This window comes from Ixodes scapularis, unplaced genomic scaffold, assembly GCF_016920785.2.
Source record: "Ixodes scapularis isolate PalLabHiFi unplaced genomic scaffold, ASM1692078v2 PGA_scaffold11__112_contigs__length_91849675, whole genome shotgun sequence".
In the NCBI taxonomy this organism is placed as follows: Eukaryota; Metazoa; Arthropoda; class Arachnida; order Ixodida; family Ixodidae; genus Ixodes; species Ixodes scapularis.
In genome coordinates this window covers 61,930,459-61,950,476 of record NW_024609837.1, presented here as the reverse complement: position 1 = coordinate 61,950,476, position 20,018 = coordinate 61,930,459, and the positions used below count along the sequence as shown (strand labels likewise).

The following is a 20,018-nucleotide window of genomic DNA, read 5'->3' as shown; positions in this document are numbered from 1 at the left end:
TTCTGTAAAGACCGAGCCAGACATGTGTTTACTTGAATATTGTTTTGTTCTCTGTCTACACTTTTTTCGGGTACTTCTTTCCTGTGCTCTTGGTTGGTTTTGTATGGTTATATATTATAGTTGGCTGTAGCCTAAGAACTGCAACAGAAGATCCACCCGAAAACCAACGCTCAACAAAAATTTGGACGAATGCGGAGCAACGTTTGTTTTCGCCAATCTTGAAAAGAAGGCGCTGACATTGAACTCTTTACTTCAGTGATGTAACAAGAGTGATGATTTTTGTACTGGGTGTTGTGTTGCTGTCATGTCTCTGGTAACTTATAGGGTAGAGTTGCTTTATCTGTAGTTACATTGCATCAGAGTGATGAGCTCAGAAAATCTAGCTTAACGTTTCTGTCTTTGTGTTCAGACCTACATAGTCCCGTCAATTTGTCATTTATTTACATAGCAAAAAGGGCCCTACAATACATACGCGTAAAAGGGAAGCGGCAGAAAATTGTGAGGCACTATTTATAGCAGGTATATGATGTCTTCAATGACATGTAAAAGTCGTACCATGCGCAATTTAGAAACTTTTCACGATGAGCAACATGGCTGACATCCCGCTTTGCTCGTAAGTTTGACGGTATGGCCGTTCGCAGCGTCTATACTCCATTTCACACCAAGTCTGAGTTCCGCCGACGCTACGATGCGATCGAGTCGGTCCAGGAGCGACAAAAATGCTTCGTCACGGCGCTCACTGTTTTTGTGCGTTTGCTACAAGAAGCTAAACCGGACACACACGTGCAATGAGCCGTGATCCTGTGTTTCTTCTTAAATTGATTGGTTTAGTCGGTCATAGGAAGCGCCATAGCCTCCTCTACTCCCAAAGCCTCGCAGTTCGACGACGGAGCCTTAGACTGCACTGTCGCAGATTTGGAGTGCGAGTATCTGGTAGCACAGAGCATCAAAGAGCCATTTCTCGGGGAACCTGAACGTCAGCTGACAGCTTTTGCAGCCCTGAGTACCCGAAACACACTTGTTTGCTCGGGAGAAGTGTGTTTCGGCGTCTCGCAGCAGCGGGGCGCCAGTCACGTGGCTCTACTCTCATCCGTTGTCTGCCGCTCCACCTTTTCCGTTTCGGCTGCCGCTTCTCGTGGCGATCTGCCAGGCTTTGTCAGTACATAGGAGGCTAAGGAAGTGCACAAGAACGACCAACGCGGTAAAAATGTAAGCTTTTTCGTTGCTTCGTTGGCTTCATTGGAGGGGGCGTCGGCTGCATTCGGACATATTGTGAAACGTAGGAGCACTCATTTGGGGGGTCCTGATAAAACCAACTTATACACGTGTTTAAATATTAGTTATGATATTAATTCTAGTTGTCTTTTGGCCAAAATAAATATATAATCAAATGACTGAAAGAAAGTTTAAAATTAAAATCAATATTTTATGCGAGGCACAAAAATTATAATTGCAAAAAGCTCGAGGGTTTTTTTTTTTTTTTTTGTCTGTGTTTAGCTAAGTTTTGCTGTAATAGAAATGAACTTATATCGTGGGTAAAAAAAGGTACTTGTAAAGAGCTCAAGTTCTGTTTTTATCATATTTAGATGAGGACTGTTATAATAGAAACAAATATATGCATTATTTATTAGAACAGCTCACAAATTTTCAATCGTCACCCACGGCAGCATTTGAAGATTAGTTTTAGCACTTAACAAATATACAAAAGAATGTGAAGCAGTTACTGTTTCCAAATATCTTCATGCTGTAATAGGGATTTTTTCTTAGAAATTGGTGTTTGTATCCCCACACGATCCAGTCTCATATTGACCAGGAGGTAAACTGCTATATATTTTCCTATGTGTCCCAAATATTTCCGCGTTAAAAACAAAGTTCTCGAGAAGCAACGGCGGGTAAAAAAGGAAGTACGGTTCACAGAACATAACAACCCTCCGCGGACCCTTTGGGGTCCGCGAAGGCATTCTGGGGGTCCACGAAGCCCAACCTCATCAGTAGACCCCTTCAATAAAAGTTGTCTTTGCTTAGATTGAGAAGAAACGTTCCGAATTTGGTCTGAGTTTTTTCGTGTATATGTCAATAAGAGAAATCTACTTCACACTAGCACATAGGTAAATCTATTTATTAAATAACTCTCATAATTGACCTATACCTTCCCTTCTCCATGCCAAGGACGGGGTCTCCATCCTCTCCGCGGATTCTCAAAGGGTCCGAACATCAGTGGCTGAGAACCACTGTCTTACGCAATTAATAAACGGACGCTATACGAACTGCTAGGTAGTAGTATGGTTCGACGCTTTAAACGGCTAAATAACACTTTTATAACAATTTTTCGGTTGGACAATATAGTTCCCGGCTCATTGTAATTTTCGATGCGCTTAGGTCTCAAGTTACTATTTATGAGATTACCTTCATACAGGACTTAAGTAAGCGCAATCATCGAAATTGCCAATTTGGAATAAACGCAATTTTGATAAATACTATTTTGAAATCTCAGCCACTCATGCCTGAAGCTAAAACTAGGCATACTAAACGATCACGCAATACGGCTCAAGAGTAGCCATTTTTTACAATATATTTGTGAGCTTTCAGTGAAACTGTGTTAGTGTAAACATTCCTCAAAACTACCCCCGAAGTGTTCCTGAACGTAAAAATCAACAAGTTTATCGTTGTGTGAAATGAAAAAGAAAACACAGTTATTTCTGCTTACCACCTGATCATACTTCATTGCGGTCATTATCGTTGAAACCATTCTGTGTTTCAGAATTGTGTAGTAGGGCGTCCCCTGGTAAAAATCTCCTCCGTTCATGAATAAAGCACCTGAATGCTGTGCCTTCAGTTCTTTGACCTATATAGATAATAACAAAATCATAGTTATTCACCTGAAAGTATGAACGTAATACTGAAGCAAGGATATTTTTATTAGTAAAAGTATATACAGGGTAGTATATACAGGCTACGGGTTTTAAGTTGGCAAAAAATGTTCTAACTGCACGGGTGCAGTTAAGTTAATATTGTCGTGGTTGGTTTTTATCCAGCTTGGCGGACCGTGCTCACAATGATGCGTAGAAAAGTGACAAAATGGTAACCGAGGTATTTTTTTTTCTGGAGAGTATTTCGAGGAAACGCCACGATAACAGGGAGGTACCCGTCACAAGTATATCATGTTTACGGGAAAGGGCGTGCTGGGCTCGTTCTTGATCTAATGTAGAAACCAAATGACAAACATTCGGTAACAAATCTCTGATCATCGCAAAGCCCGTAGATTTTCTCAAATATATATAACATTTGTTGAACATCTAATATTGGCCACTTTTAGAAATGCAATTGCAACAAGGTATATAAATCCTATTTATAAAACGTTATATAGTCAAAAAAATTATACGGTTCTTCTCCCGTCTTACGTCCGTCGATCATAATAAACATAACCTGAAGACTAATCTTGTATCATTCACAGCTTAAAATCTAATATCTTAAATAAACAAGCACCTTGTGTAATGAGAATCCTGCATACTCTAATTACACCCTGTGTAATTGTTAGAACTTGTTAGAAAACGATCGTTGTTAGGGATCGGGGAGGCCGATGCCTTTACCATTCAACTAAACTTCAACAGATTACTCACAAAAGAAAAAAAATGGTAGTGGGAAAGATGCATGAGTGCTTTAAATATATTTTACCTCTACCGATTACACAATTCCCACTTTTTCTCTGCAATGATATTGGCACATTGCGCAACTACGGCCGAAAGAATCCCTTGTTTATAGCTATTGCGCTCTCATAGTATTTTTTTGTTTTATTTTCAGAAGAAAATAAATCTGATAATGAAATGTTTGAGTTCCGCCGACTAGTTTCAGATGCGACAACTTTAAGTAAGAACCATGATTTTAGTAGAAATATTATTTTCATTATGTATTTTGAAATTTCATTCGGTTCACAAAATAAATTGTAATACTTTGATGTACCGAATCTATATTTATAATGAATTGTACTTAAACATCCTAAATAAAAATCACTTCTAAGCGCTAAAAACACGGAATATTCTTAATTTAGCTCTTCTGCAATGCTGCTAAGTCGATAATATTTAGGATGGCCATGTGCATTTGTTGATGAGCTCATCTAGTAGAATGCTGTTCACTGATCAAATGAGTAATGCACCATGTTGATGTGCCCACAAAGAACTCAAAACTAACCCTACTGCCTCAAATATTTCAAGCACCTTAAAGACGGTCTTCAATATCACATTCGTATATTTATGGCAGAGCGTGTCGTCATTAAACTAACCATCCCGAATCAGTGTAGCGAAACTGAAACAAACTGCTCTATATAAACAGAAGCCTCGCCGATTCTGGTATATTTAAGGGGTCCTACACTCCGTGCCCTACGCTTCTTACATATAGTAGCCCATACACTAAATAAATTGGAGTGTGAAAGTCAAGCACTTGCATCACAATCTATAGACCATCCCAGAACCGACGTACTTCCGACTAGAGCACTGCACGGGCCCAACTTTCGAGGCCCTTTCTGACCCGGGCTCGCTGACTCCTAGCCGATCCGGACCTCGCCCGATGGAATGCCTACCTAAAACGACCCGGCCCGACCCACTCCCGGCTGCAGGTGCCATTAGAGTGGGAGATAAAGCACAACTCGGACCCGTGCCCGGGCCCCGCTTGGGCCCGAAAATATAGCTAACTACCCGACCTGGCCTGGCCCACGCGCCGGGCCCGGGCTTTCTGGTTACCCCGTTCCCGTTTAGGGCGCAACTTTCGACATCTGAATCACTTTCTGAAGAGAAAATTCACAAGGTCAAAGTGGAGGTCATAAACGCCTCCTAAGTTCTAAAATTATTTAAGCTGTGGAAGTGAGAACGTGAAAGATTCTAAATGGCGCATGAGCTTTTCAAGTTTTAAAATAGTTGCGAGATACAAGGTGTTTCCTGCAAGTTTCCGCAAATTGCTATAGGAATATGTTGTTTGATGTAAAGCGAAACTCTTTGCGAGAACAAACTAGCAGTTTTGGCGGGCCTGAAGCACTGCAAAAACATAATAATTTCGAGACCATTAACTAAAATTAACCTGTTGTTTAATTACTGAAAATAAACACATGGTTTTACTGGGAACCTTGCTAAGTATCATCAAAACCGCTAATTTAACTTTTTTAGAAATATATAAAACAAGGGCAGAATTTTACGGCTTTCTAAAAAAAAAAAAAAATTTACAGATTGGACACGTTTCTACATTTGGGTTTCTTATCGGAGTGCACGTGACAGCGGCTCGAAGCCACCGCTTCGCCTCCCTCGTAGGATGGATCGCACGGGTGTTGCAAATCTCGGTCACTGGGCCAGTGGAGTGCAACTTTCTATACCGCCCATGGAACGCGAATTGGTAAACCCTGGGAGTCCGCAGCGCCATTTGAATCCCCTGGTATCTGGTGGGCTGTACTAATATCAACATGGCGGCACAGCGAACCAAAACCGAAACCGCACGGCAGCGCCATTGTACCTGGATGGATGGGTGATAGCTCGTGCCACCTAGAATAAAAAAAAATATTGCAGCTTTTTGTTCGGGCCCGGTTTTCGCGTTTAGCTGCGATCGTCAGCATACGTTTGTCATCGCATCTGTGGAATCACCTCTGGCCTTCTACCCTACATTGGAGCCTCGGGGACTCTCTCAGCGCAAGCGCTGATCGTGCACGCTGAACCAAGATAAGCGGCGGGTTCCCAAGCGGCGATCATTTTGCGGCAGCGGCAGCACCCAGCGAACATCGCTAACCACTCTGGCCTTCTACCCTACATTGGAACCTCGGGGACTCTCCCAGCGCAAGCGCTTATCGTGCACGCTGAACCAAGTTAAGCGGCGGGTTTCCAAGCGGCGATAATTTTGCGGCAGCGGCAGCTCCCAGCGAACCTCGCTAACCACGTACTACGCCTATTACAGATCGGTAACAACTATATTTCATTACCTTGGCCTAACTTGTGGTGCTGCTGCCGCTGCTGCCACTATTGGTGTGTTAGTGTCTAAACTTGTGTTTCTGCAATCTATCAGAAATGGCTGAAATATGTTCCTCATGTCAGTTGCCAGCCAGCGATACAGAGACGTCCGTAGAATGCTCCGAGTGTGAGTACAAGTACCATTTCGTTAAATATGCCGGAGTAAACAAGAAATCTTTCGCTGGGAAAACCGAGGCCGCTAAAAAGGGCTGGCGGTGCTCAACCTGCAGGAGTGGCGGATTGCAGGCTGGTGGAGGTGAAAAACATCAGCCTGAACTCGATATGAGAAATCTTCTCGTATCTATCAACCAGAAGTTGGAAAGCCTCCCCCTTCTGAAAGAGAAGGTAGACAGTATGGAGCTCTCCATCCAGTTCATGTCTAAAAGCTTCGAGGAAATCAAACAGAACCTCAATACTCAAAAGACCAAAATCAAAGAACTTAGAAAGAGAGTAACAGAACTGGAAGAGAAGGATGATACAAGTAAACGTACAGGATCAGCTCCTGCAGGAGGTTAATGAACTCGAATTTCGGAGCAGGCGTCTCAATCTAGAGGTTCATGGGATCCCTGCGGCGCAGGACGAGAATCCGATTGCTTCGTTGAATGAGGTTGCTAACAAACTAGATTTACCTCATCTCACCGAGTCCGATATTGTATCGGTTCATATAGGCTACCCGCTAGACAATGACATGTGCCCGGAGTGATTATTGATTTCGCAAGGCAACAGACTAGAGATGCATGGCTTAATAAAAAAAATTAGCTAAAGAACAGTGCCCCGCGATTGTTCATTCAAGAGAACCTGACTCGGCGTAATCGGGAGCTTCTTCGGGCAGCTAAAGAACGCGCCAATGCGAAGAACTACGCTTATGTATGGCATACAAACGGAAAGATTCTTGCCCGAAAAACTAAAGGAGCACGCGCTGTTCACATCAAGTGCAGCGATGACCTTGACAATTTGTACACAACTCGGAGGCCAACTAAGTTTTGACAAAAATGACTGTCACTCCCAGTAGATTGCAGATACTACGACGATTCATTTTTCAATCAAATATATCAAAGTTATAATTCACATTTTTCCTTGGTACATTTTATTACCAGGAGCATAAACAATAAACAAGACAATCTAAACATGTTTTTTTAATCATTATGTATAAATCTTGATGCTTTGCTTTGTACGGAAACGTAGATCCCTGAAAAATCTGAGCCCCCTCATTTCAGTGGATATAAATGCACCAGCCTGGACAGGAAAAATAAAAGGGGAGGCGGGGTTGCGATTTATTTAAGAGAAGACATTTTTTTCCATGTGTTAGACGAGTTTTCCGCTATCTCGAAAGACGTCGAGTCTCTTGTTGTGGACGCCGGAAGTGTTATTGTTTGTGTTGTTTATAGACCACCGACTGGAGATAAATCTGTGTTTATATCTTACTCTGAGGACTTGCTTGGGTTTCTTGGCTCAACAGCTAAGCCATTTTTTTTATAATGGGGGATAATGGGGTATATCAATATCAATTTACATAAAGAAGAAAAGCATCCGTTGGAATTACAAAATGTCTTGTGCACCTTCAGATGTATTAATACGGTAACACTGCCCACCAGGGTGACCTCAGATACCGCTACTTGTCTCGACGTATGTATAACTAATTTAAACACTCATGAGTTATCTTCTCTCATTTTTACGCACGACTTAAGTGACCATTTACCTATTTTCTGTTTTGCACCATTCCTTTAAAAAAAACTAACTCAACGTAGCAGTTACAGTTACAGAAAAATAGACGAAGATGTCTTGATAAAGTTTCGTGACCTAATCACTGCCATCGATTGGAACAGTGAGTATCTTGAACACGACCCAAATATCGCGTACGCCAGCTTTTCTCAAAAACTTCAAATATGTTATGACACTACCTTCCCACTTAAATTGATGAACAAAAGAAAAGGTAGATTGCGCAAACCTTGGATGACCAATAAGTTATACGCTCGGATTAAAGAAAAAAATAAGAAATACCATGATTTTCTTAAAAGCAGAGATCAATATCTTTTAGCAGCCTACAAAAAGTACAGAAATAAGCTAACAACTAATTTGAAGAATACAAAACAAGATTATTGTCAACGCCTATTTGTTCGCGTCCAGAATGAGCCCAGAAAAGTATGGGAAGCGGTAAATAGCCTCACAAACAGTAGCAATCGCGCTACAGAAATGCAATCTGTGATTGTCGATGGCAAGCGTGTGAGCGGGTTGGACTTATCTAACGCAATGAACGAGCACTTTGTAAAAGTTGACGAGTGTACTGCAGATACGCAAGCATATTACGACACACCTAGCACGACTTCCTTAACAAACTCGATAATGCTATCACCAGTCACCCCACACGAAACAGAACTACTAATAACAAAAATAAAAAATAATGTAGCTGCTGGCATTGACGACATTAAACCAGTTCCTATTAATTACGTTTCCCAAGATATTTGCGACGTCTTATCGCACATCACAAATTGCATGTTAGAAACGGGTACATTTCCTGAGCAACTTAAAATTGTTTAAGTTACACCTGTCTACAAAGGGGGCGGAAAATACCTACACAATTTTCGACCAATTTCGGTCTTGCCTATATTCTCTAAACTATTTGAGAATAGAAGAAAGAAGAAGCGGAATAGACCAATTTCTATCAAAGTATCATGTGATTAACAAATCATAATATTGATTTCAGAAGGGTAAATCCACGGAGCAAGCACTCGTAGAGGCAAAGGTCAAATTAATATAGAATATTGAGAATAAACTATATACGCTGGGAATTTTTTTAGGCCTAAGTAAAGCGTTTGACACTTTACAACGCGACAAACTCTTCAGAAAACTACATACAGATGGAATACGTGGAATAGCTCTGGCTCTCTAAAACAATTATCTTGAAAATCGATTTCAATTTGTTAAAATGAATAGCATTGTCTCAAGTACAATGGAAATCAAATGCAGAGTCCCACAAGGTTCGATCTTAGGTCCCCTTGTTTCTTCTATATAAAAACGATATTACAGCAATCACGGGACCTCATGAGCTTATTGTGTATGCGGATGACACCAGAGTATCTTTTGCAGACTCATCCAAAGCCATTAGAACTATTGACAAATAGCTATCTTGCCTACCTAGCTACATGGCTTCAAGTTAACAAGCTAAATTTAAATCAGAAAAAAACGAAGTATATACTATTTGCACCTAAAAACAAACGCGACAGCACCAACTTAGTTATGCATTTAAAGATGAAATTATAGAACAAGTCCAGGAACAAAAATTTTTTTGGGAGTTTCGTTTAATCAAGAGCTAAATTGGAACACACACGTGAATAAATTAAGTTTTGAGCTTTCACGGTCGTTCGGATGTCTATGTAAAATAGGGATCCTTATACCAACATGGCTAAAGAAAACCTTATATTATTCGATCCTTTACTCAAGGCTTTGTTATTGTCTTCTAGTGTGGGGCACGACGTCGACCACAAACTATAACTCGTTGCTCACACTGCAGAAAAAAATGTTGCGCTTACTTGAAAATTATAAGGGTAAAATACAAGACCTGCACACTGCTCCACATTTTTTTTAAAAGTGACGTAACGCATGCATACGCTCTTCGACACGCATATAGGCGGCCCCCTCAGACCCGTAGAAATTATGGAACACAAACAATGTAATATCAAGTCAGTAAAGCTCTGAATAACATTAAAGATAACATAGATTTTAATAACAATTTTAGTAAATTTAAAGGGATCTCACGACACTCATGGTGGGCAGTGAGAACCCCTTATTATTTGAATTTGTATATAATAACTAGATGTTTCTCTGGTATATTCAAGAAATGAATATAATGTTTATTACTGAGCGTTAACTTTGTAAACTGTGTGCTGCTGGAAAGCGCTGCTTTGGGGACAGACACCTTTGTCAGTCATCGAGCCTTTAGTCCCCGTCTCCATTTCGGTTGACTCGGGAAAAAATAAACATTCATTCATTCATTCATTCATTCATTCATTCATTCATTCATTCATTCATTCATTCAAATGCTGGTTAATGTGCGTTGAAACGCACACAAGCCAGCACTGAAACGCGAGACCAGCAGCAAAGCAGCAGAAACCTAGCAAAGCAACAAAAGTGACACATACACAAAAAATATGCAATGCTTGTTCTTTTGCCCCCATTTTTATTCAACAGACAGTAGAAAATACAGAAGAAATTTCTCACTATTTTGCACACAAGAATCACAGAAATGAACAACAAAACAGGATAAAACGTTAAGATTACGTGCGACGAAAGAGACGATATGCGTCCTTGCAAAAACACTTTGCTAAATTTACATAAACTCTCTATAGCCTCGTGATCCTTTTCGAGCTCCTTGGCGTATACTCACAAGCCTTGCGCCGTTCAGCCACAGGCGTGGAGCCTTGAAAAAAAAATAAAAGTTGAATTACTCACTTGATTTGCCTTTACGTGCCTGACATGGTCATATGAAAACAGCGGGCATTATCTACCTCCTTTCAAAAAACGGTACTTCAAGTTCAATACAGCGATATTGAATACTCGTGCCTCCTCCGTTTTTCTTCTCCTTGGGTTAAATGCCTCCACGCAAAATTGACAATAATTTCGAATTTTATTATAAAAGTAAGCGTAAGTAAAGACCGACGACGGTGTTTGTAACTAAAGGAACCTAAGCAATGAGATTAAAAATACAGAAGCTCAGTCTTTGGCGTCGAGTCTTCATCGAGAACCTGTATTAGTTTTTAATATCATCACTTAAATTTACGAGTGCGTCACTGTTAAACGAAACGGGAAACCAGTACGGATCGCTCCATTGCTCATCCTCAGTTCATCGAAAAATGTTTAGGCTCGTTTTCACTCCTCGCGAAGAGACGCGTGAATCGCTGACAACAATCCCAAATAAATAGCTCACTGCAAAAAGTTTACCACCTCTTGAAGTGAGCATATGTGCTCAATCTTGACATTAGATAGAAGTCGCCAGATATTTCACAATGACATATTTCTCGCGGCGAATTAACAAGGGGAATACTAAACGGTGATAAAATTTGGTTTTGTGATTTGAAACCATCGCAGCTATTGGAAAAATCAAACAATTAATACTCACTACCACTGCGACAGTTAGGTTCTGTTGCGAACATTTAATTGGAAACTTAAGCAAGAGAAGACCAAAAGAGCGTACCTCACGTCACGTCCATTGGAACTCGAAACCTCGAAACCATTGTTGTCCCGGCTTTCGGCAGTAATTATTTTCCCACTTGGCACAGCAGGTGATGTGGTGATGACGAAAATCCATGCTCGACCACATTACAAAAACAACGAGTTCCTACGCAAAAAGAAAAGAAAGCCGCGCACGCACGAACATGGCACGAATCTCGCTCCGCTACGAACTCCCAGAAGCGAAACAGCTCGCGGTCTCGTATCTCTCGCGCCTGTGTCTGGCCCGTTCTAACGAACGGTCCACGGACTTTGCCGACTTCCCGGCGGCAGCGGCCAGCGCATCTCGAGGCGCGAGGCGCGGGTTCGGAGAGAGAGAGAGCGCGCCCAGACACGTTGAAAGAGTGAAAGAGAAAGTTATGATAACAACCGTCAAAGCCGTGAACGATTTAAAAACAAGTTCACCTTTATTTCACTTCATTAAATATATGAATCATATTTATTCAAAATAAAATAACAAGTGCCAACACCCGCTGGGACCGCGGCAATCGGAAGCAGTTCGCCAGACCGGACGAACGTCATAAACATACGCGGCCGGACGGAAGTAGCCGAGAGCTTCATCCCCCTGACTGGGTAGCGGGACCGCGGGCGCAGGGATGCACTACAATAGGAAACCCAAACCTAGAAACATGTCCAAACTGAGAATTGTTTTTCTAGAGCTCCGTAAAATGCTGCCCCTGCCTTAAATACTTCTAAAAAAAAGTTAATTTAGTGGTTTTGATGATACCTAGGTTATCAGTAGAATCATATGTTTATTTTCAGTAATTAAACAATAGCTAAATTTATTCAGTAATCATGCTAATTTGTATGTTTTTTGCGATCCTTGACCTCGTCCAAGTTTCTTGAGATATTGAACAAAATATTTTCGGGGAGTTTTGACAGCTTTCGCAGAAACACCCTGTATGTTATAATAAATAAAATATACACCAACCAAATCCTCGTATAAGGACAAAACCCTACGTTTCGAGACCAGCTCGCTCTCTTCTTCAGGGGTTGACTGCGGCTATGGCCGTTGAGGAGCAGCAATCTGTTTTCTTCTTCTTTTACGGCAGTGTCTATCGTTTTGCATCGGTGAGGTGGCGAAGTCCATTCATGTAGCCGGTCGGCAGAGTGCCGAGGGATCTATTTATGTTTCTGGCGTTGTTTGTATGTGCCAAGATTCAACAAAAAGTCTATGTCTGGGATTGGTCTCAACAGCCAGGATGCTGGTGTTGGCAAAGTAAATTTTGCGGTCCTTGACGTCGCAGTGCTCGGCTACGGCGCTTCGTTCATGGTCAAACTTTAGAACATCGTTCATATGCTGGCGGATTCTCTCCCGAAAGTTCTTCGTTTCCCCGATGTATGTGACCGGACAGTCCGCGCATGGAATTTTATAAAAGACGCCTTGTGCTTTTTCCTTAGGCTGGCGATCCTTTGGATGGGGCATGAGTCTTCCAAGCGTAGACATCGGCTTGTGGGCCACCTGGATCCCTTCTTTGGCCAGTACACGTGCCAGCGCCTCGCTTGTACCTTTTATGTAAGGAACGCTGATGCGTGAGGTACGACGGGTCTGTGTACTTGCTGGGAGTTGCAGGTGTCGGCGATCTCGGGCTTGATCACGCGCAATGCGGCGGATAAAGCTGCTTGTAAAACCGTTATGTTGTAGGTCGGCGAAGATGGTGTGTTCCTCTTTTTTCGGTCAGCTTCGGATGAGCAGATATTTTTTGACCTAGATAAGAGTGTTGTGACCACCGATGCCTTGTGACAGGCTGGGTGATTGGAATGGAAATGGAAATAGCGTCCATTATGGTGTCGGTTTTCTTTAGACAGAAAACTGGAGCTCTTCATTTTGTCTTCTGACGAGCACATCGAGGAAAGGTAAGGTATAGTCCTTTTCATGCTCCACGGTCAAGGACCACAAAATTGACTTTGCCAACACCAGCATCCTGGCTGTTGAGACCAATCCCAGACATAGACTTTTTATTGAATCTTGGCACATACAAACAACGCCAGAAAACATAAATAGATCCCTCGGCACTCTACTGACCGGCTACGTGAACGGACTTTGCCACCTCACCGATGCAAAACGATAGACACTGCCGTAGAAGAATAAGAAAACAGATTGCTGCTTCTCAACGGCCATAGGCGCAGTCAACCCCTGAAGAAGAGACCGAGCTGGTCTCGAAACGTAGAGTTTTTCCTTTATACGAGGATTTGGTTGGTGTATATTTTATTTATTATTATTGTTGCTCCCCAACCAGAGACACTTCTCTCAAATGTTCACCTTCAACCCTGTATGTTCGCAGGTTGACCGTTACCCGTCAACCCACACAACTAGTCAATTGCAAGCATGTCAGGGGCGAACGAAGGTACATATATACGAGGAATCAAAAAGAAACTGCAATTTATTTTTGAACTGCCTAAGATTGTAGACAGAGTTAAACACAATTCTTCAGAATTGAACATAAAACCCCTGACCCCTCCTCACGTTCAACACCTGTGCTCCAACGCTTCACCAAGAAGTAGATGTCGCGAAGGAAAAACTTGCTGCCGATTTCAATTCCAAGAATGCTTCACCGCTTTCAGCTCATCATCTGTACAGAGCTTCATTCCGTCAAAAAGTACTTCAAACGTAATCCCCCCCCCCCCCCTAAAAAAAAGAAAAAAAAGAACATATAACATTTTGGTACATGCTAGGTCCGGTGAGTATCGGCAGCGGCGCAGCCGGTCCACTGTGTCGTCGTTGCGGGGGAGCGGATACGTGTTTTTCTTCGACACCGCGTTGAGCCACCGGTAGTTTACGCAGAATCTAAGGGTTTCGTCCTGAATGATGAATGATGTTTTCTACGGCGGTCGATGCAGAGGGAGAGCGCATCGTCATTGCTAACGATGCGATCTTTCGCAATTGTCGTTTGGCGCACTTCCCACGTCCTCGCAAAGCAGTCACTGTATTCGGCGAGGAGGTCCCCGAGCTGTCGTCGTTCCATGGAACTGAGCTGAGTTTATGTCGAACAGCGGCGGCGGCGTACTGCACGGCTGAGATGGCGAGGGCTCATAGCAGAATGCGGCGATTTCGGCGGCGCTCCGGAGTTTTTCGACGTAGCCTACAGCGGCACCTTTCGTGAAATGCTGCGCCTCCTGTCGAAAGTTCGTCACAAGGACCAGAGTACATCCATCCTGCAGCTTGGTTACTCCCCTTGCGACGCCTATTCCTCTTCCGAAAACCAGTCGGACGTTGCCTTCTAGAGGGACTTCCTCGCAGGGAACTGCATTGGTCACGACGGGCATAAGAACGTTCGACCGCTGTGGCAGGTTCACGAGGTCCGCAATGACTCGAACGGCGGCTTGCGTCGTTTTGGATCCCTCCAGTGTGAGGACGGGCTTTCGCAGCGTCAGCCTGTTTTCTCCAACGTCGATCACGGTACTGTACTCACATAGGAAGTCCATGCAAAAGATGACGTCGGTCGCACGGTCCAGAAGGACGGCGAATTTGACTGGACAGGTCTCCCCGTGAATTTCGACGAGAGCAGTGCACCTCCCAACAGGCGTGATAAGGTGTCCTCCGGCGATGCGTATTTGTGGGCCGTCCCAGGGCATCCCGAATTTCCGAAGTTGGCGAGAGAGCTTCCCACTCACAACTGAGTAACCTGCTCCGGTGTCCACAAGTGAAGGCGCGTTGTGGCCGTCGATGAGAATGGCGAGGTTGTGGGGCACCGTTGCTGAATCGTCGTTCCTATTTTTGTCGTCGCTAGGATGGGGGCCCTCCGGCGTTCTTGGAGGATGTTAACGACGGTCGTCTTCGGCAACTCCACCGTCAGGGGTTGCCGCGCTTAGTATTCCCGACGAGAGGCGAGGGGTGACAGGCTCTCACGGCGGGATCTGCGTAGAGGCGATGGGGGGGGGGGGGGGGGGGGGGGGGGGTGGGGTGAAGGTGAACGGAAACCGCGGCAGAAAAGGGTCCCGGGGGTGGCGACCGGCGAAAACCCGCGACCTTGTCGAGTAATCGATCCTGTACTTCGCGCACAAATTGATGGCTCCACAAAGTCGCGGGCCGCTCCTTATCTACTTTGCGTCGGCATCGCGAAAACTAGGCCGAGAACGTTCGAGCTTGGAGCGTTCGGGGTGAGAATGAACAGGCACTTCCAAGAACAAAGACCTAAGGCAGAATGATAAAAGTTAAAGCCCTGAGCAAGGATAAATGTGAATCTTATAGAATAGCGTGACCGGGCTATGCTTGCTCGGCCCTGGGCGCCGAATTATTCCCCCCCCCCCCCACTCTCTCTCTCCTTTAAAAGCGCATCGTCCCGATAAAACGCGAAAGAAAACAAAAATGGCTAATAAAAATTACGGTGAGACGAAATAAACATGAGCTTCACAATCCTAACGCGCATAGGACGGCTTGAGTAGAACTAAGTGGACCACTTCGGGATCGTGGCTGGTGGCATCCTGATGGTCGGGCTCCATCGGGAAGCACCTGGTAGTTAAAGTCCCCAAGGCGGCAAATGACCTTGTAGGGTCCAAAGTAACTTTTTAACAGTTTATCGCTCAGGCCGCGGCAGCGAATCATCGTCCACACCCACACCCTGTCTTCGGGTTGGAACTCCATGTCGCGGCGGCGAAGGTTGTACCGGCCAGCGTCGACACGTTGTGGTTCCTTTATCCGAAGGCGTGCTAACTGTCGTTCCTTTTCTTCCTTTTGAGTGACCAGCTTGGCGTCGTCGGTGCCATCATCCGTCGGGTCATTGGGCAGCATAGAGTCGAGAGTCGTCGTCACCTTTCTGCCGTGGACCAGCTCAAAAGGTGTGATCTCAGTGGTTTTTTCAACCGCCGCTTTGTACGCAAACGTGACGTAGGTCAACACCTCATCCCACGTCTTGTGTTCCACCTCCACGTACATCGACATCATGTCGGCGATGGTCTTGTTTAATCGCTCCGTCAGCCCGTTGGTCTGCGGGTGGTATGCCGTTTTAGAGCGCAGCTCTTAGGGGCCCGTTCCCGGCGTGAGCGGCGTCGGCGTCGCCGTCGGCGTCGGCGTCGGCGTAACCAAGGTCATCCCAAGGTCACGTGACCCCCCAGGTCACCCCAAGTTCACGTGACCCCCAGAGGTCACGTGGCCCCTCCCGCAGGGTCACGTGACCCCCAAGGTCACGTGACCTCCCCGCCGAGGTCATGTGACCTACCCGATGACGTCATCGTCACTGATGACGTCACCGGCATCCGCATCGTCATCGTCATCATCACTGATGACGTCATCAGTGACGTCACTGATGACCTCACCGGCATCCGCATCGTCATCGTCATCATCACTGATGACGTCACCGGCATCCGCATCGTCATCGTCATCATCACGGATGACGTCATCAGTGACGTCACTGATGACGTCACCGACATCCGCACCGTCATCGTCATCATCGCTGATGACGTCATCGGAGTCCGCATCGTCATCGTCACTGATGACGTCATCAGTGACGTCACTGATGACATCATCGGCATCGTCACGTGACCCCCCAAGGTCACGTGACCCCCCCTCCCTCAGGTCACTTCACCCCCCAGTACCCTTCCCTCCTCCTCCCTAAGAGCTGCGCTCTACTTTCACTTTTTTTGACGGTGGTCGGTGTTGTTCAGTCGGAGTATCTCTTGTGTCAGTTTTGTCATGAATGATGAGCCTCGGTCAGCAATCAGGATTTGTGGAGCGCCGTGTCGGGGGACACTAGACACAACGAAGAACTTGGCTACTTCCACAGCAGTTCCCGACGGGACTGCTTTTGTCTCGGCATACCGGGTGAGATAATCAGTTGCCACGATTATCCAACGGTTTCCTTGCGTCGACGGTGGGAGATGTCCTAAAAGATTCATTCCAATATACTGGAACGGTGCAGTGGGGGATCGATCGGCTGCAGGAGGCCTGCCGGTTTCGTTGGCGGTTTCTTCCGTCGCTGGCACTTGTGGCAAGAATGTGTGCAGAGGCGGACAGCCTTCGGAAGCCTGGCCCAGATAGTTCTCTCGGATCCCTGCGAAAGTCTTGCTGTAGCCAAGGTTACCAGACGTCGGGTCGTTGTGGAAGGCTTGGAAGATCTCAAAGACTTCTAGGGGTTACCAGGTGCCATGTTGAGTTGCTGTTCTCAAAATTATCTTCGTAGAAAATACCTCGACGGACGGCGAATGTTTGTAGGACACGGGAAATGGCTGGAGAATCCTGTCTCGACAAGGTCGCGGGCCGCTCCTTGTCTAGTTTGCCTCGGTATATCGAAAATCCGGTCAAGAAGGTTCGAGCATCGAGCGTTCTGGGTGAGAATAAACACGCACTTTCGAAAACAAGAAACTAGGGCGAAATGATAACAGTTTCGCCCCAAGTAAGAATAAACGCACCTTCTAGAATGCCGTGACCGGGCGCTGCTTGCTCGGCCCTGCGCGCGGCAATATTTTGTTTTCATTGACAGAATTAAGTTTGCGATATAGCTACGGAGAGAGCTCTATAGTGAACAGAGATGGTGTAAGGTAAATATCAATTTAGAGCAAATAAAAGTCTTTGCACTCAGAGTAACTGTTGAAAGGTTGAATTTTACCATACCTTGGTCACGATCCTTGCAACTCCTCCGACGCATTTTGAGTCGTTCTTGTCCTTTTCCGAGCATACTCCCCCATACTTGGTGGTCTCTTCAATGTGCGAGTGGACGTCGTTGGTGTGCAGAATTGTGAGTGTAAACGCCTTGCTGTCCAAGCCTAACAAGACGGTCACATTGGACGCCAGAAGGATTGCGAACAACCGCCATTTGTTTGGTATGGCGAGCATCGCAGGTGTTTCCTGTGCCGGGAGAAAAAGCGAAAATGTTCGCGGCATTTTATGAGTGAGCCTGTGCAAGCGCAGATGCTGTTTTTGCTGCTCTACCAAAAGAAATCGTATAAAAAAATCCTAAAGGTCGAGGCTCTTTCGCAATCAGTGGAGCGATCGGTTTCGCCAAGACGCCGCGTGCTCACGAACATAAATGGCGATGCGTAAGCACAGTTGGAGTATCAGTCTGCAATTCATTGCTGATTTATACCGGGACGCGAGGAGAAAAAATGCGCTTTCCCGCTAGGTAACTACAATTGAACTCTTTTGAATTATGATCCAGGCGATCGCAATTAAGATTCTAGGTGAATTACAATCAGCCGATAAATCTTGCATGGATCTGCAGTTATCTCGAACATATTATAATTCTTCCTATTTTTCTTTTCTCAAATTTACTTTCAATGTACTCGTCACTGTTAAGCTTAAGCGCCGTGACTAGCGCTACCTAGTAGAGGAACCGTAAACAGGTATACTTTTAATCGGCTGGCTCCTCTCCCCTTGGAAATACTTAGTTTTGTTCAAAAACAAGCGGCAAAAAGCTAATTTTTAAGTTTTCTTGCTAGAGATCAATCAAGAATCACTGTTTTAATAGAGTGATCACAATTTCAGGCGTAGCAAAATGTCGGTGCACGAGACCTTGTTCATTGAAAACTAATTGTAATCACGAATTTGGGGTGGCTCACGCATGGTGGAATGGCCAAACAAAAATGCCCCCTCCAGTTGAGTAGCTCACGTGGCGAAACTTTCTGACCCCCTACTGAAGTTTTGCCGAAGTTTTATGAGGAGTTGCGAATTGAAGGTTCGGTAGTACGATTAGATATTGTGTTCTGGACAAAGGCTCACTGGCGCAAGCAGAGGACGCGGTTTAGAATATATTAAGAATTAAAGAATCACTTTCATTTAAAAATAAATAAACCCCTTTTGTATATTGAGACTTAACCGGCAATAATGCAAATCGTCGCCATTAGCGAAATATTTTCTATTAAATATGTGTATATATATATATATGTATATATATACCCGTCGAAGCATAGAGGGAGGAACGTTCAGTATTTGCGTAGCACAGTGGTTCTTAACCATTGATGTTTCGCGGACTCCTTGTGGATCGGCGGAGATGATGGATGAAGCCGTTTGCGGTGAGGAAAAGGGAGAGGTATAGGTTAAATATATCAGTGATTTAATGAATGAATATTGCTAATGCCTAGTGTAAAGTAGAGTTCTCTTATTGATATACACACGAGAAAACTCGCCCGAAACTGAAACATTGCTTCTCGATCTGAAGAAAGGCAACTTTTATTGCCCGGCAGTACTGACGAAGCAGGGCTTCGCGAACCTCTAGAATGCCTTCGGGGACCCCGAAGGGTCCGCGGACCCCCCTTTGAGAACCACTGGCGTAGCACATAGAGAAGAAACTGAATCTAAAATCATTTTCAGAACAGATTCACGCAGCAATAAGAAATTGCAAGAGCGTAGTTTTTTTTTTTTTTTTAGAATATAAGAATATTTGATTTATTGCCCTCACAGAGTACTGGAGCCTTCATCTTATGGATTGCTTCGTGAGAAGACACCGATAACACACACACACATACATATATGTATATATATATATACATATATATATGTATACATATATGTATATAATATATATATATATACATATATATATGTATACATATATATATATATATATAAATTTGTGTAAGTGCTTAGGGATTTTCACATGTAAAAAAAAACAGTATTTCTAGGATAGTCATTTTGTGAATATTTATTCTGTCACTTTCGGCCCGAGTGAAAGCAAGATCATTGCACACCCCTAAATTAAAGGACTAAATATTTCGAGTTACGCAAGTACTGTAACTCTGATCGCGCCACGGGAGCTCCCGTTAAATGCCTGCCACGCAGCGCCTTTTTTTTTTGTCTAATGGCGTTTTAGATGAGAACGCGTTCGCCCTCAGTGGTCTGCTTTGACTACGGGCGACGCGACACCAGGGGGGGGA

At 44.3% G+C, this 20,018-nt stretch overlaps 1 protein-coding gene across 1 annotated transcript in view; it reads right to left on the bottom strand.

Annotated features, from left to right (window-relative positions):
• LOC120846795 (snake venom 5'-nucleotidase-like) overlaps window positions 1-17,991 on the bottom strand; it is a 40,406-nt gene extending 22,415 nt beyond the window's left edge. The window contains exons 1-2 of the mRNA XM_040218672.1: window positions 17,761-17,991; window positions 2,708-2,845 (exon numbers count right to left, since the gene is read on the bottom strand). Of these exons, the coding sequence (XP_040074606.1) occupies window positions 2,708-2,845; window positions 17,761-17,982 (360 nt within the window). The 5' untranslated portion in view covers window positions 17,983-17,991. The remainder of the gene's footprint in view (window positions 1-2,707; window positions 2,846-17,760) is intronic.
• Between the last annotated feature and the right edge of the window lie 2,027 nt (window positions 17,992-20,018).